The 12,540-nt window shown below is 53.6% G+C and overlaps 1 protein-coding gene across 3 annotated transcripts in view; it reads left to right on the plus strand.

The window, feature by feature from the left end:
- RBM5 (RNA binding motif protein 5) overlaps positions 1–12,540 on the plus strand; it is a 23,042-nt gene that overhangs the window by 8,599 nt on the left and 1,903 nt on the right. For all 3 annotated transcript variants that reach the window (XM_014538964.1, XM_005865383.2, XM_014538965.1), the window contains 16 exons: positions 1,871–1,954; positions 2,751–2,811; positions 3,257–3,322; positions 3,616–3,776; positions 4,189–4,286; positions 4,863–4,950; positions 5,076–5,153; positions 5,236–5,308; positions 5,930–6,015; positions 6,397–6,481; positions 6,662–6,753; positions 8,806–8,967; positions 9,464–9,613; positions 9,712–9,783; positions 10,772–10,951; positions 11,558–11,632. In XM_014538964.1, the coding sequence (XP_014394450.1) occupies positions 1,871–1,954; positions 2,751–2,811; positions 3,257–3,322; positions 3,616–3,776; positions 4,189–4,286; positions 4,863–4,950; positions 5,076–5,153; positions 5,236–5,308; positions 5,930–6,015; positions 6,397–6,481; positions 6,662–6,753; positions 8,806–8,967; positions 9,464–9,613; positions 9,712–9,783; positions 10,772–10,951; positions 11,558–11,632 (1,611 nt within the window). The remainder of the gene's footprint in view (positions 1–1,870; positions 1,955–2,750; positions 2,812–3,256; positions 3,323–3,615; positions 3,777–4,188; positions 4,287–4,862; positions 4,951–5,075; positions 5,154–5,235; positions 5,309–5,929; positions 6,016–6,396; positions 6,482–6,661; positions 6,754–8,805; positions 8,968–9,463; positions 9,614–9,711; positions 9,784–10,771; positions 10,952–11,557; positions 11,633–12,540) is intronic.

The following is a 12,540-nucleotide window of genomic DNA, read 5'->3' on the forward strand; positions in this document are numbered from 1 at the left end:
GAGTGTAGCGGGGAGCTGGTGCCCTGCTGTCTAATCTGGTTAGAGTGGCATTAACATTCTGATCTCCCTGGGAACGCCTGGGCTGGCGGTCCAGAGCAGACCATTGCTGGTTCTTGGACGCAGCATGAACTGAAGTGTCAAGATAGCGTTCAGTGCTTGGCACAGACGTGACATTTTCCCAGAACTCCAGAGCACAGTATTGACGCCTTAACCAAGTGCATTCTGGGACGTTTTCTTAACGCCTGTTGCTTTTCTGCAGCATTTTATGATTTGTCACCCATAAATGAGAATTCTATTCTTTGATTATTAATATATTGCTCTTTATAACAAGACTCACTAATTTTGATTGGTTAGATTTTTAAGCCTCGTTTTCTTAACCCAGCAGTGGCACCTGATCTTTTAAAAGTGGAGTGTCATGCGTTTCCCACAGGGACACCATCCCCGTCCCTTCAGAAGGTGCATCAGCTCCTGTGAGTCTGTTTCCTTGGCGTGGCAGCATCACTTGCTGCAGTGGCTGTGTCTGAGGACTTGCCTGGGAGTTTCAAACTCCTAAGAGATGAAAAGCCTGTAAGACCTTTTAAAATCTCCACAATTTTAATGTATACAAAGCTGTGTTAGTGTAATACTTTATTACAGTTCAAACTCACTCCAGAAAGCAAAGGCCAATAGGATTAGGGACTCAGTGGTAGTTTGGAGTCTCCCCAGCACCCACCCCTCCTAGTGGGTGATCTGTTGCCATCTCTCCCGGCTTCTTTATTTTTGCTTCTGTACAACAAGGAGTTGGTGGCCCCTCGGCTCCTTCCTCTCGGCCAGACGTGCGGTCTTGCCTTTAGATCTTGCAGAGACCACATTCACAGCATGTCTTAATCCTCCAGGATTTGCAAGAATCAAATTGCTCAACAGTATGTATGTTCAGAGGGTTAGACTCCATTTAAAAATCTGGATATCTAACCTCCTGCTTCAATCACCCCGTCCCTCTCCTCCCCCAAAAAAGAGAAAGAAAAGGTGCACCTGTTAAATGAAGACTCTTTGGGGGCAGGTGCTGGGCGTGCTCTTGGCTAGACTGATTCAGCTTGGAGTCTTAAACTTTTCAAATTCAGTCCCTCTAAGTCACGTGGTTGACTTGAAGGATGAGGTGTCGTGCAAGCATTTACGAGTCTTTCCTACCCCCCTGAAGAAACTTCATTGGCCTCCTGGTTACTCATCTTGAAGAGAGAGTACCATCTATTTCAGGGAAAAGCACATCTGTCACCTGGGACATGACAGGCTGCAGTTGGCAGAAAGAAGCCTCGCTTAGCTGATTTAGACTCGATGGCATTCAGAATAGTCCCTCCTGAGCAAGAGCTGTGACCAGACTCCCTTTCAGAACGAGTTTCCCTCCCCTGCAGCTCTTCCTGAAGCAGGAGTTGGGGGGCAGGGCAATGTGAAGGCTCTCAGTTGCCTAAGGATGGGGGACGGGGCCAGGCGAAGCGGAGCCCAGGACACGTGCTAAGGGCTTAAGTAGGAGACAACTCAGAATTGGGAGAGTTGTGTTTTCTGCTTTTTGAACTAGACTGTCACCTCGGGCAGCCTGTCACTGCCGAAGGTTAGGACTCCTGTCTCTGCTGGCGACGCGCCTGGTGCGTGTCCGCGGTTAGCGTTGGGCAGCGTTCTCAGCATCCCTGACTCCGTTTACCTTCACTCCGCATCCCATTCTCTTGCTGCCTGTCGGAAGGATTGGATGGGCAGAGTATAGGTGGCGGTGGTTGGTCCTCCCCGTATGTTGTCCATTTAATTCCAGAGCACTGATTTTTCCGAAGTGTGCTCTGCCCTGGGAAAATGGACACACGTTTCCCACAATGGGAATAACTAATGACTTCTTTTTTTACAGAAAAAGTTGGTGATTCAAGGAAAGCACATTGCAATGCATTACAGCAACCCCAGACCTAAGTTTGAAGATTGGCTTTGTAACAAGGTAAGGCTGTTTCTCCCACGTTACCCGGCTCCTTCGGGGTTTTTGTGTGTGTGTGTGTGTGTGTGTGTGTGTGTGTGTGTGTGTGTGTGTGTGTGTGTGTGTGTGTGTGTCCAAACAAGGAACCGGAAGTGCCGGTCACCAGTGTTTGTCATAGGGTGATTTTTGTGCTTTGTGACGTTCTTTGGGTCCCCCTGTCAGAGGACAGAATCCCTAGAACACTCATGTTTTTTTTTACTAAGCCCAGGTCCTCAGCCCAGTGCTTTAGTTAAGGTTTTAGGTGTGTTTCACGTTACAGTTTCTTCAATTCCTGAGCTCTCAGCTTTGGGCAGCCCCTCAATGACATGAACAAAAGTCCTGTGACCCGGCTCAGGGCTCAGGGCACCACTTTGAACTTGGGTGTGGCATCGACATGTTGAGAGGCTCGCACTCTGTTCTGGCTGCGTCCCGTGTCCACTCTGTCTGCGTTGTCTGTGGACATGGAGTGGTCCGTGTCGGGCGCTTCGATATGCGGGAGAACTTCGCCAGTGACTCCCTGTAGGTTTCTGAATGAACTGAAACTTTCCTCCAACTTGATAAAAATGCAGTTTATTGCAAAATAGGCCAAGATGTGTTTTTCTCAGAGGAATTCCCGTAGCAAAGCAATCTCAGTGTGTAGGTTAACGCCCTGTGTCTTGGGCCCATGGTATTACTCGCTGCTGTTGACATTACTGCCTGGGACGAGCCCCTGGCCCTGCCGCTCTGACCCACATGGTTCCTAGTAAGCCTGGCAATTAAGGTGAAACTTTTTTTTTTCCAGTGCTGCCTTAACAATTTCAGGAAAAGACTAAAATGCTTCCGATGTGGAGCGGACAAGTTTGGTAAGCCCGGGCTCAGCTGTTTGGAATATGCAGTAAGACCTGACTACTGGGTTGTCTGTGAACTTGAGGGAACGTGTAGGTTTTAGGACATTTAAACAAGTAACTTGGATACTTTCCTGAAACCTGTACCATAGGTTCAGTAGGTGCTGCTGGTGACAGCGGGCACAGAGGGGCCTTTACTTCCCAGAAGGAAGTCTGCTTGCCGGGTGCACTCTGCACCCCTGAGCACAGGGGTTGTTGGGTCAGCCCTCCACGGGCCCGGTCTGTGCATTTCACACTGACCGTGTCAGAGTTCACGAGGTTTTATTACAGCCACACGTGGGTACAAAAGAGAACGACTTCACTTAACACTAAGGCTTTGGGGTGTTAATATATTTCGTTACTAGATGCGTTGGTGTGCTGTCTGCTTGTCTTCTGTTGCTGATCTCCCTCCTTCCTCCTGCAGACTCGGAGCAGGAAGTGCCCTCAGGAACCACAGAGTCGGTTCAGTCTGTGGACTACTACTGTGACAGTAAGTCCGTCTCACCTGCTGGCCTCTGCGTCAGAGCTTGGCTTTTCTGTTCTCCGACCCTTTTGTCATGCGCAGCAGCAGCTGCTGCAGGGTGTCCTATAGAAGGTTGGTTTTTAGAATCTCCTCCGGGTCCGAATGAAAGGTACACTAGGAACCTCCCCATACGGATGTGCGTGTGTGTGTGTGTGTGTGTGTGTGTGTGTGTGTACTTGAACCTGCCTTGAAAAGCGCTGGCGGTGGGACGCATTTATACGTCATGTGTCTTATATATCATGTGTCTCCTTCGCCCCCAGCAATCATTCTCCGGAACATCGCCCCGCACACGGTGGTGGACTCCATCATGACCGCACTGTCCCCCTACGCGTCCTTGGCCGTCAACAACATCCGCCTCATCAAAGACAGGCAGACGCAGCAGAACAGGGGCTTCGCGTTTGTGCAGCTGTCTTCCGCCATGGTGAGGGGCTCGGGATCTCTCCTTTGCAAAGAGACAGACTCAAGAGGCAATGGGGTTCATCCCTGGTGATAATAAATTGTGAGCCCGGAGTTCAAGGCTACCTAGTGACGTGTGGCAGTGCTGAGTCCCAGCCGGTCACTGGGTGAGTGTGACGCGGGCGGGGCGATGCTTGAGCCCCAGTGAGTCCTCCGGGCTTTGCTGTGGGTCGACTTCGCATTTACTCCATTAATAGCACGGCACCTCCTTGTCCTGGAGGAGAGGGAGGTGGTTTTTTCTCCAGGTTTCACAGCCGCAGACAGTAATGAACTGCTGTTCTTTTTTAAGAGAAAGCTCTGTTCTTTCCAACGCGGCGGGTGGTAGGGTGCGGTTTCCAATTACATGACACACTTGGTTTCTTCTCCTTCTCCTTCAGGACGCTTCTCAGCTGCTGCAGATATTACAGAGTCTCCACCCGCCTTTGAAAATCGATGGCAAGACTATTGGGGTTGACTTTGCAAAAAGTGCCAGAAAGTGAGTAGCTTCAGCATCCTTGTTTCAAACTGCTGTCCGCGCACGCTTGTCCGGGATGCTTTGCTGACGGTCCCGTAAGCTGCGTCTCCACGCTGAGCCACTCCCCTCCCCGGTCACCCAGGCCGAGAGGGAGACTATCGTCTCCCCTCAGAGCGCAGTACCTTCTGGCCTCTGTCACCAGTTGCCAGAAGACTTGAGAGCAGGACACGGGCGGGCCGGGCTGGGTGAGGGCTGTGCCGGCTGCGTTAGGGCAGACCTGTCTGGAGAGAATCCCTTCCTCCCGGGCTGGCGGGCCAGGCTTCGTGCGGATGGGGCCCCGTCTGGCATGTAGGTTTCCGGTGTCTAGTGTCATTGCTCGTCCAGCAGACGCCTCATTGGATGGCAGGTTACGCAGTAGAACAGGGACACTTGCCCACTGAGGACTTTGCCCATGGAGACCCCTCCCCGTTCTGCAAGGTGGCCTTGCTGGCATTTGAGACCTCCCACCAAGGCTGGAGGGAATCACTGTGTCCGTGGCCTGGGGGTGATGGGCTGGAGCATCCTGAGGGGTCACATGGTTGGGTCGTTGTGTTTTAGAGACCTGGTCCTCCCCGATGGCAACCGGGTCAGCGCCTTCTCTGTGGCCAGCACAGCCATCGCTGCCGCCCAGTGGTCATCCACCCAGGTACGGTGGCCCTCCCCCGCGGTGCCTGCCTTAGGAGCTCTCGTACGGCTTTAGGGAATCCTTCCTCATTTCCCTTCCTGGTGTCCACTAAGGTGGTCTGTTTGTTGTCTTTTGGTGTTTTCTAGTCTCAAAGTGGTGAAGGAGGCAATGTCGACTACAGCTACCTGCAGCCCGGCCAGGACGGCTATGCGCAGTACGCCCAGGTAGGTGGTAGCTTGGACCGATCCCACTTCTGGTTCCAGAGGGTTCTGAGAACAGCAGCCTTAACGGTGGACTTCTCTTCAGTACTCGCAGGACTACCAACAGTTCTATCAGCAACAAGCTGGAGGGTTGGAATCTGATGCGGCATCTGCATCAGGTAGAAACTTCGTCTCCCTTTTCTCTGTTGTTTGAGGAGAGGCACCTACATGTTCCAGCGACACCCAGAGCTCCGAGTCCATTCCCCGCACGCTGGGGGGCACGTTCAGGGTTGTCAGGGGGCTGGGAAGATTAGGGTGCTCGTGGTCACCAAGATCTGATCACAGCCTCTTAGAGAGCGTGTCGCGATGAGAGTTCATTCTTGGACTCGCCTCTATTGCCTGCTCTGTGCCCTCGGGAAGCAGGAGTGTCCACGCCGGGTCAGGGGACAGAGGGTGACCTGGGGCCTGGTCCCCAGACATCCATCAGAAGGGTCACTACTAGAGGCCTCTGCTTACGTTTTGTTCCAGAATCAGAAAAGCCTTGGAGCTCAATCTTTCCTCCGCTCCAGAGTAGAGATGGTCTCTCCTCCTTTCTTTATAGCATCAGCAGCAGGCTGACTGCGCTGTGTCTCACTCTAGCAGGGTGTGCAAGTGGAATGGCCATAGGTCAGGGCATGTATGGGAGTCATTAAGATCTCACAGACACAGACACAGAGGCTGGGCTGGGCATCGCGGTGCAGATGCTCGGCTCCGAGTGCCGTCCGTGCTGGCTCTCCCTAACCCCGGGGCTTCTGCCACAGGCACAGCCGTGACCACCACCTCGGCCGCTGTGGTGTCCCAGAGCCCACAGCTCTACAATCAGACCTCGAATCCGCCCAGCTCTCCGGTAAGCCTGTCTCCCAGACGCAGATAGCGCCTGTTGGGCGACTTTGTTTTGCTGGCCGAGTATCATCCTTTTGTGCTGCAGGGGCCACACCCCAACCTTACTTCTCTCTGTCTGGTGCTATTAGATAATAAAATAATGTGCGCGTGTATTTTAAATGTCAGATTCCAAACAGGGTGTATTTGTGCTTTCTGCATGCTTCCACTTAACGACCTTCAGGGAGAAAGTGGTAGCTACGTGCGTCTGGCTCCAGGGCTGCCTTAGAGCATCGTGTGTGTGTGTGTGTGTGTGTGTGTGTGTGTGTGTAGCCCTTCCTCCCGGGTGGTGGTGATTGCATCCTGAGAGACTGTACAGTGAACTTATTGGAGCCGCTGTTCTTTGCAGACTGAGGAAGCACAGCCTAGCACCAGTGCGAGTACCCAGGCCCCTGCCGCTTCCCCGACTGGTGTAGTTCCCGGTACCAAATACGGTAAGCCAGCCGGGGCTGTTGACAGTTAGAAGGTCCTGGTTGTTGCCTTTGTTTGACGAGTTCCTCTCCCTTCGTGGGTGTCGGAGGGACGTTTGGGGATGTGAGAGAAGACGGTGACGGCCGAGAACTGGGGTGCAGCGGTGTCTGCCTGCTGACTGGTTGCTGGTTTTGCCTTTGCAGCGGTGCCGGACACGTCCACTTACCAGTACGATGAGTCTTCGGGCTATTACTACGATCCCACCACAGGGCTGTACTACGACCCCAACTCGCAGGTAACTGCACTGTTCTCCTTGGTTCCACTCAGCACATCCTAGCGTCGTCGAGTCCCTGGATGAGGCATAAGATGAAGTAGCCCCTGCAGAGGAGCAGGTGACCCAGATTCGTTTTAGCTTCTCCACAGCCATCGAGCCCCGGCCTGTGTGGCTCACTCAGTTGGTTGGAGTGTCATCCTGTAACCAAAGGGGCGGGTTCAATCCCAGGTCGGGGCACTTGCAAGAAGCGGGCGATAGATGTAAGAGAGAAACATCGATCCATTGCCTCCCACCCCGACTGGAAATGGAACCCACAACCTTGGCTTATGGGGATGATGCTCTAACCAACTGAGCCACCTGGCCAGGGCTCAAGGATTTAAGTTTTTAATTTATAGGTTAGAAAAACTGTTTTGAGGTATAACATACATACAGAAAAATGCACAGAACTGAAGTGTGCCGTTCTCTGAATGTTTACACCCATACACCAACCAGCACAGGAGAGAGCATCCCTAGCACATGGCAAGACCCCCTGCTCCTGGTGGTGAGGACCCCACTTCTCTCACTGCTGCTCTGACTTCTCACCATGGACTCTCTTGTCCAGTAACATTATAGGTGGCTCTTAACCTTTCTGTAAAGACCCAGATAGAGCCCCAGCCGGTGTGGCTCAGTGGATAGAGCATTGGCCTGTGGACTGAAGGGTCCCAGGTTCGATTCCAGTCAAGGGCACATGCCCGGGTTGCGGGCTCGATCCCCAGTGGGGGGCGGCAGGAGGCAGATGATCAGTGATTTTCTCTCATCATTGATGTTTCTGTCTCCCGTCCTTTCTGAGATCAATAAAAAATATATTAAAAAAAAAAAGACCCAGATAGAAGTTGGCAATTGTATGTCTTTTCCACACCTTTTTTTCATTGAGATAAAATTCACCGTTTTAACCATTTAGAGTGTACAGCTCAGTGGTGGTGTGTGTGCTCACAGTGTATCTCTGTCGTCGACCATCACCGCCATCTAATTCCAGAACATTTCCGTCATCCCATGGAAGCCCTGTGCTCGTTAGGCAGCCACTCCCTCGTCCCTCGCCCCGGGACCCTGTCTGCTCCTGCCTCTGGGTTTGCCTGGTCTCCCATTTCAGATAAATGGAATCAGATGTGACCTTGTGTCCAGCTTCTTTTCTTAGCCTCTCTGTATTCTCAGGGGAGAAGTTAGCAGGTTTGTGGAGTGGCGTTTTATTTTGGGTGGTGTATGTGATTTTTAAAGAGGAAAGCAACTTTAACACTCCGTAAATAAAACTGTGATGATCAGGAGCTGGAGCCAGAGAATACAAGAGAAGTGCTTTTAACAGGAACTTGCATTGAGAGCCCATGTGTCTGAGAGCGAGGTGTGAGGCCGAGGGCGCCGAGCAGGCCGAGTCTGCGGGCTGCCTCCACCTCTCCGTGAAGTCTGGCCCCTTCCCGGGCCGCTCTCCTTGCTGGACACAGAAGGTGTGGCCTGTGTCTGACCCACCCACTTCCCAGCAAGAGACATAACAGACCCTGCTGTGGGTCCCTGTTGAGCAGGTAGAGTGACAGGCGAGGGAACCAAGTGGAGAGAGAGGCGCCGCCTCCGCTGGGCAACTCGTCCTTCCCACGGTCTTCGGATCCGGTTCCCTCGCCTGCCACCGCCTTCCGGGCCCCGAGCTGGTGTTGGCAGCCCTGTGTTTGGTGGCCTCGGTGTCGAGTGCTGTGCCTGATTGAACCGATTGAGAGCAGTTAGCTGGTTGTCACAGGGCATGTGTTCTGGCCTCTTGGTTTGTTTCAACGGTCTGTGGAAAAGAGTCGGGTTAATGAATGGGAACTAGACTCTTGAGAAGAAACCAGATTATACTTTCACTCAAGAAGTTTCACACTTCCGCTGGCTGGTTCATCGTCCTCACCCACCACGGTGTGCAGCTCCCCTGTGGGCAGGAGGTGTGATCTCCGCAACATGTTTTATGTTTATTTTTGTTTTTTTAAAAGTAACTTTGATGTGTCTTTTGACAAACTTTTTCTTTAAGCTGTTGGACAGCAGAGCGTCTGCATTGACTGTGTCTGTTTCTAGTACTACTACAACTCCCTAACGCAGCAGTACCTGTACTGGGACGGGGAGAAGGAGACCTACGTGCCGGCCGCCGAGTCCAGCTCCCACCAGCAGGCGGGCCTGCCTCCTGCCAAGGAGGGGAAGGAGAAGAAGGAGAAGCCCAAGAGCAAGACGGCCCAGCAGGTGAGGCGCCACCGGCCGGTTCCGCGCGCTGGGCGTGATGTCCTGGGTTCTGGCTGTGGCATTTAGGTCCGCTTCCTTTGGTCCGATTCTTTTTTTCTTTCCTTTAATTTGATTTGTTGATGTTTAGAGAGAGGAAGGGGGGCATCCATTTGTTGTGCCACCTATTTGAACATTCATTGGCTGCTTCCTGTATGTGCCCTGACCGGGGATCAAACCCGCAACCTTGGCATATTGGAACGGCGCTCTAACCAGCTGAGCGGCCCAGCCAGGGCGAGCGTTTTGCATATCTTAGTGGTACCGCCAGTGTCTGTCAGGCTGCCTGTGCACTTGGGACATGTTGGGGCCTCAGACTGTGGAGCAGTGTTCATGTGGTGACTCGGAGAGGTTTGTGGTTAGAAGTAGGAGCAAAAGCGGTTTTGTTAAGAGATGTGGCTGAGATAAGACCCCTAAGTGTCTCTGCCTGACTGTTTCTCTGTGGTGGTGGTTTGGACATTAGATCGCCAAGGACATGGAGCGCTGGGCTAAGAGTCTGAACAAGCAGAAAGAGAACTTCAAAAACAGCTTCCAGCCCGTCAGCTCCTCGCGAGAAGAAGAGAGGAGGGAGAGCGCCGCGGCCGACGCGGGCTTCGCTCTGTTCGAGAAGAAGGTCAGGGCGGCGGGGAGGACGGCGTGGCGGCGGGCGCTCCCTGGGACGCGAGGCTGATGGGACGCGAGGCTGATGACATGACGTGCTGTGTTTCCCAGGGAGCCTTGGCCGAGAGGCAGCAGCTGATCCCTGAGTTGGTGCGGAATGGAGACGAGGAGAATCCCCTGAAAGTAAGGAGCTCGCCAGGGTTTAAAGACCGAGTCTGTGTCTCACTCGGCAGCGCGGCCGGCTCTCAGCCACTGTGACTCCTGCTTCCCCCGGGATGCAGGATGTGGTCGCTGGGGCGGGTGTGTGGCGGCTTCTGCACCGACTCGTGCTCGGGGCTTTGTGTTCCCTGAGGGAGCAGGCGAGATGGAGCAGGAAGGAGGCCTGAGTTTCTAAGCTCAGCTCATTGCATTTTACTGCGTTTGTTAATAGTTTTTGGTGTGGAAAGAGAATTAAGAAGAAATGTCTGTGTTGTTGATCCTCACCTGGGGATATTTTCCCCATTAATTTCTAGAGAGAGTGAAAGGGAGGGAGGGGGAGCGAGAAGCATAGATGTGAGGCTCACATCGATTGTTTGCCTCCCATGCACACATCCAGGCTGGGGATTGAACCTGTGACCCTTCAGAGTGCAGGCTGGTGCTCTAACCATTTAGCAACACCAGCCAGAGCGAGAAACGTCTTTTACTTGCTAGATACTGGGCTGTGTGGGCTGTGTCTCTGATCTGTTGTGTTTGGGGTTTTCCTGTGCAGTCAGTGGTCTGAAGACAGCCATCTGGGAACTTGTACCAGGAAGGCTGTCCCCAGCACTCGGGCCCTGGCTGCTCCATGCAGTGGTGCAGTGTGATTGACTCTAAGGCAGCGGTTCTCAACCTGTGGGTCGCGACCCCTTTGGCGGTCAAACAACCCTTTCACAGGGGTTGCCTAAGACCATCCTGCATATCAGATATTTGCATTACGATTCATAACAGTAGCAACATTACAGTTATGAAGTAGCAACGAAAATAATTTTATGGTTGGGTCACATGAGGAACTGTATTTAAAGGGCCAGAAGGTTGAGAACCACTGCTTTAAGGTGTGGCACAGAGCCATGGAGGATGCGTTGCTGCCTCCAGATACTAGCTATACTACCCGCCCATTGTACATTGCCAACGACCCTCCTCCTCTTGTCCCCAGAGGGGTCTGGTGGCTGCTTACAGTGGTGACAGTGACAATGAAGAGGAGCTGGTGGAGAGACTGGAGAGTGAGGAGGAGAAGCTGGCCGACTGGAAGAAGATGGCCTGCCTGCTCTGCCGGCGCCAGTTCCCAAACAGAGACGCGCTGGTCCGGCACCAGCAGCTCTCAGACCTGCACAAGGTGCCTGCTTCTCCCAGCTCTGGGGCGGGAGGGGGGCGGCCGGGCGCTAGGGGGCCTGGCCGTGAAAGCGCAGTGGATGCCCACGATGCGTGATTGCCTTTTTTAATATATTTTTTATTGTGAAGGGGGAGAGAGAGAGAAACATCAGTGATGAGAGAGAATCATTGATCGGCTGCCTTCTGCATGCCCCCTACTGGGGACTGGGCATGTGCCCTTGTCCAGAATCGAACCCGGGACCCTTCAGTCCGCAGGCTGACGCTCGATCCACTGAGCCACACCCGCCAGGGTGTGATTGCCTTTTAGAGGCTGTTCCTGGTCACAGGCGACCGCAGGCACTGCGGGGTCCCTCCAGACCACTGCAGCGAAGCGAGTTGTGAGCTTCTTGCTGGCGGGGGTCTCGCCTTCAGTTTATAAAATCGGCACCTGAAGCGCTGGGTCTGCTTGCGCCGGCCTCGGAGTAAGAGGGCAGGAGCGTGGGCTCCGTGCGCGCTGCCTCTGCTTTCAGGCTGGGGTCGTTGAGCTTCGAACACAGCAGGCATGGGTGACGTTAGGATGTGACACCTGAGGATGGTCTGAATTCTTAACTCTGTCAAATCTCTTCTGCAGCAAAACATGGACATGTACCGGCGATCCAGGCTGAGTGAGCAGGAGCTGGAAGCCTTGGAGCTGAGGGAGAGAGAGGTGAGCGGGGCGTGTGCCGCTGGAGAGAGTGTCTCGGGGCCTCTGCCTTGAGCTTCTGTTGGTAGCACTTGGTTCCAGGTCCAGGGGAAGGTAGGGAAGGTGATCACACACTTAGCGGCCACTGTGGCTCGTGAAACTGGACCCAGGCCACACGTGCTTTGCGAGCCCTGCATGGTCCCTTCAGGAGGTGCCCTGAGGCCTGCTCTCGGGTCCTGAATGCCAGGTACTTGCAGGGGAAGGACCCGGGTTTGAGGAAGGAGCAGGGGGCTCTCTCTGGCCCAGTGGGGGGAGCCTTCCTGGGTGATGCTGAGGCTTCACATTAGGCCCAGGAGGCAGCAGGGCCTGAGTGGTTGCAGGGGATGTGGAGGAAGCAGTGGGTGGGGCTCAGGTGAAGGCAGCAGAAAGCCTGTGCAGCCAGCAATGGGCAGGGAGAATGGAAGCCTATAGATTAGAAATGAACCCGTGGGCCCTAGCCGGTTTGGCTCAGTGGATAGAGGTCGGCCTGCAGACTGAAGGGTCCCAGGTTCGATTCCGGTCAAGGGCACAGGCCTGGGTTGCGGGCTTGATCCCCAGTGTGGGGCGTGCAGGAGGCAGCCAATCAATGATTATCTCTCATCATTGATGTTTCTATCTCCCTCTCCCTTCCTCTCTGAAATCAATAAAAATATATATTTTTAAAAAGAAAGAAATGAACCCGTGGGCAAGTCACTTGAAATTCCCCCCGCAAGTAATCGGGAGGTTCTGTAGGTAGGGGCTGGTTTTCTGTTTTGTTGTTTTCCTGTTTTTCCCACTGTTTATGGTGCCAGCTCCCCAGGGACTGCCGGCGGGTCTCGGGCCCGGGGGTGTGCCCGTCCAAGTGCCGAGGGGAGAGGATAGCTCTGTCCTCCTCCTCCTCCTCCTCCTCCTCC

The sequence above is a fragment of the Myotis brandtii genome, unplaced genomic scaffold (assembly GCF_000412655.1).
Source record: "Myotis brandtii unplaced genomic scaffold, ASM41265v1 scaffold207, whole genome shotgun sequence".
NCBI lineage: Eukaryota > Metazoa > Chordata > Mammalia > Chiroptera > Vespertilionidae > Myotis > Myotis brandtii.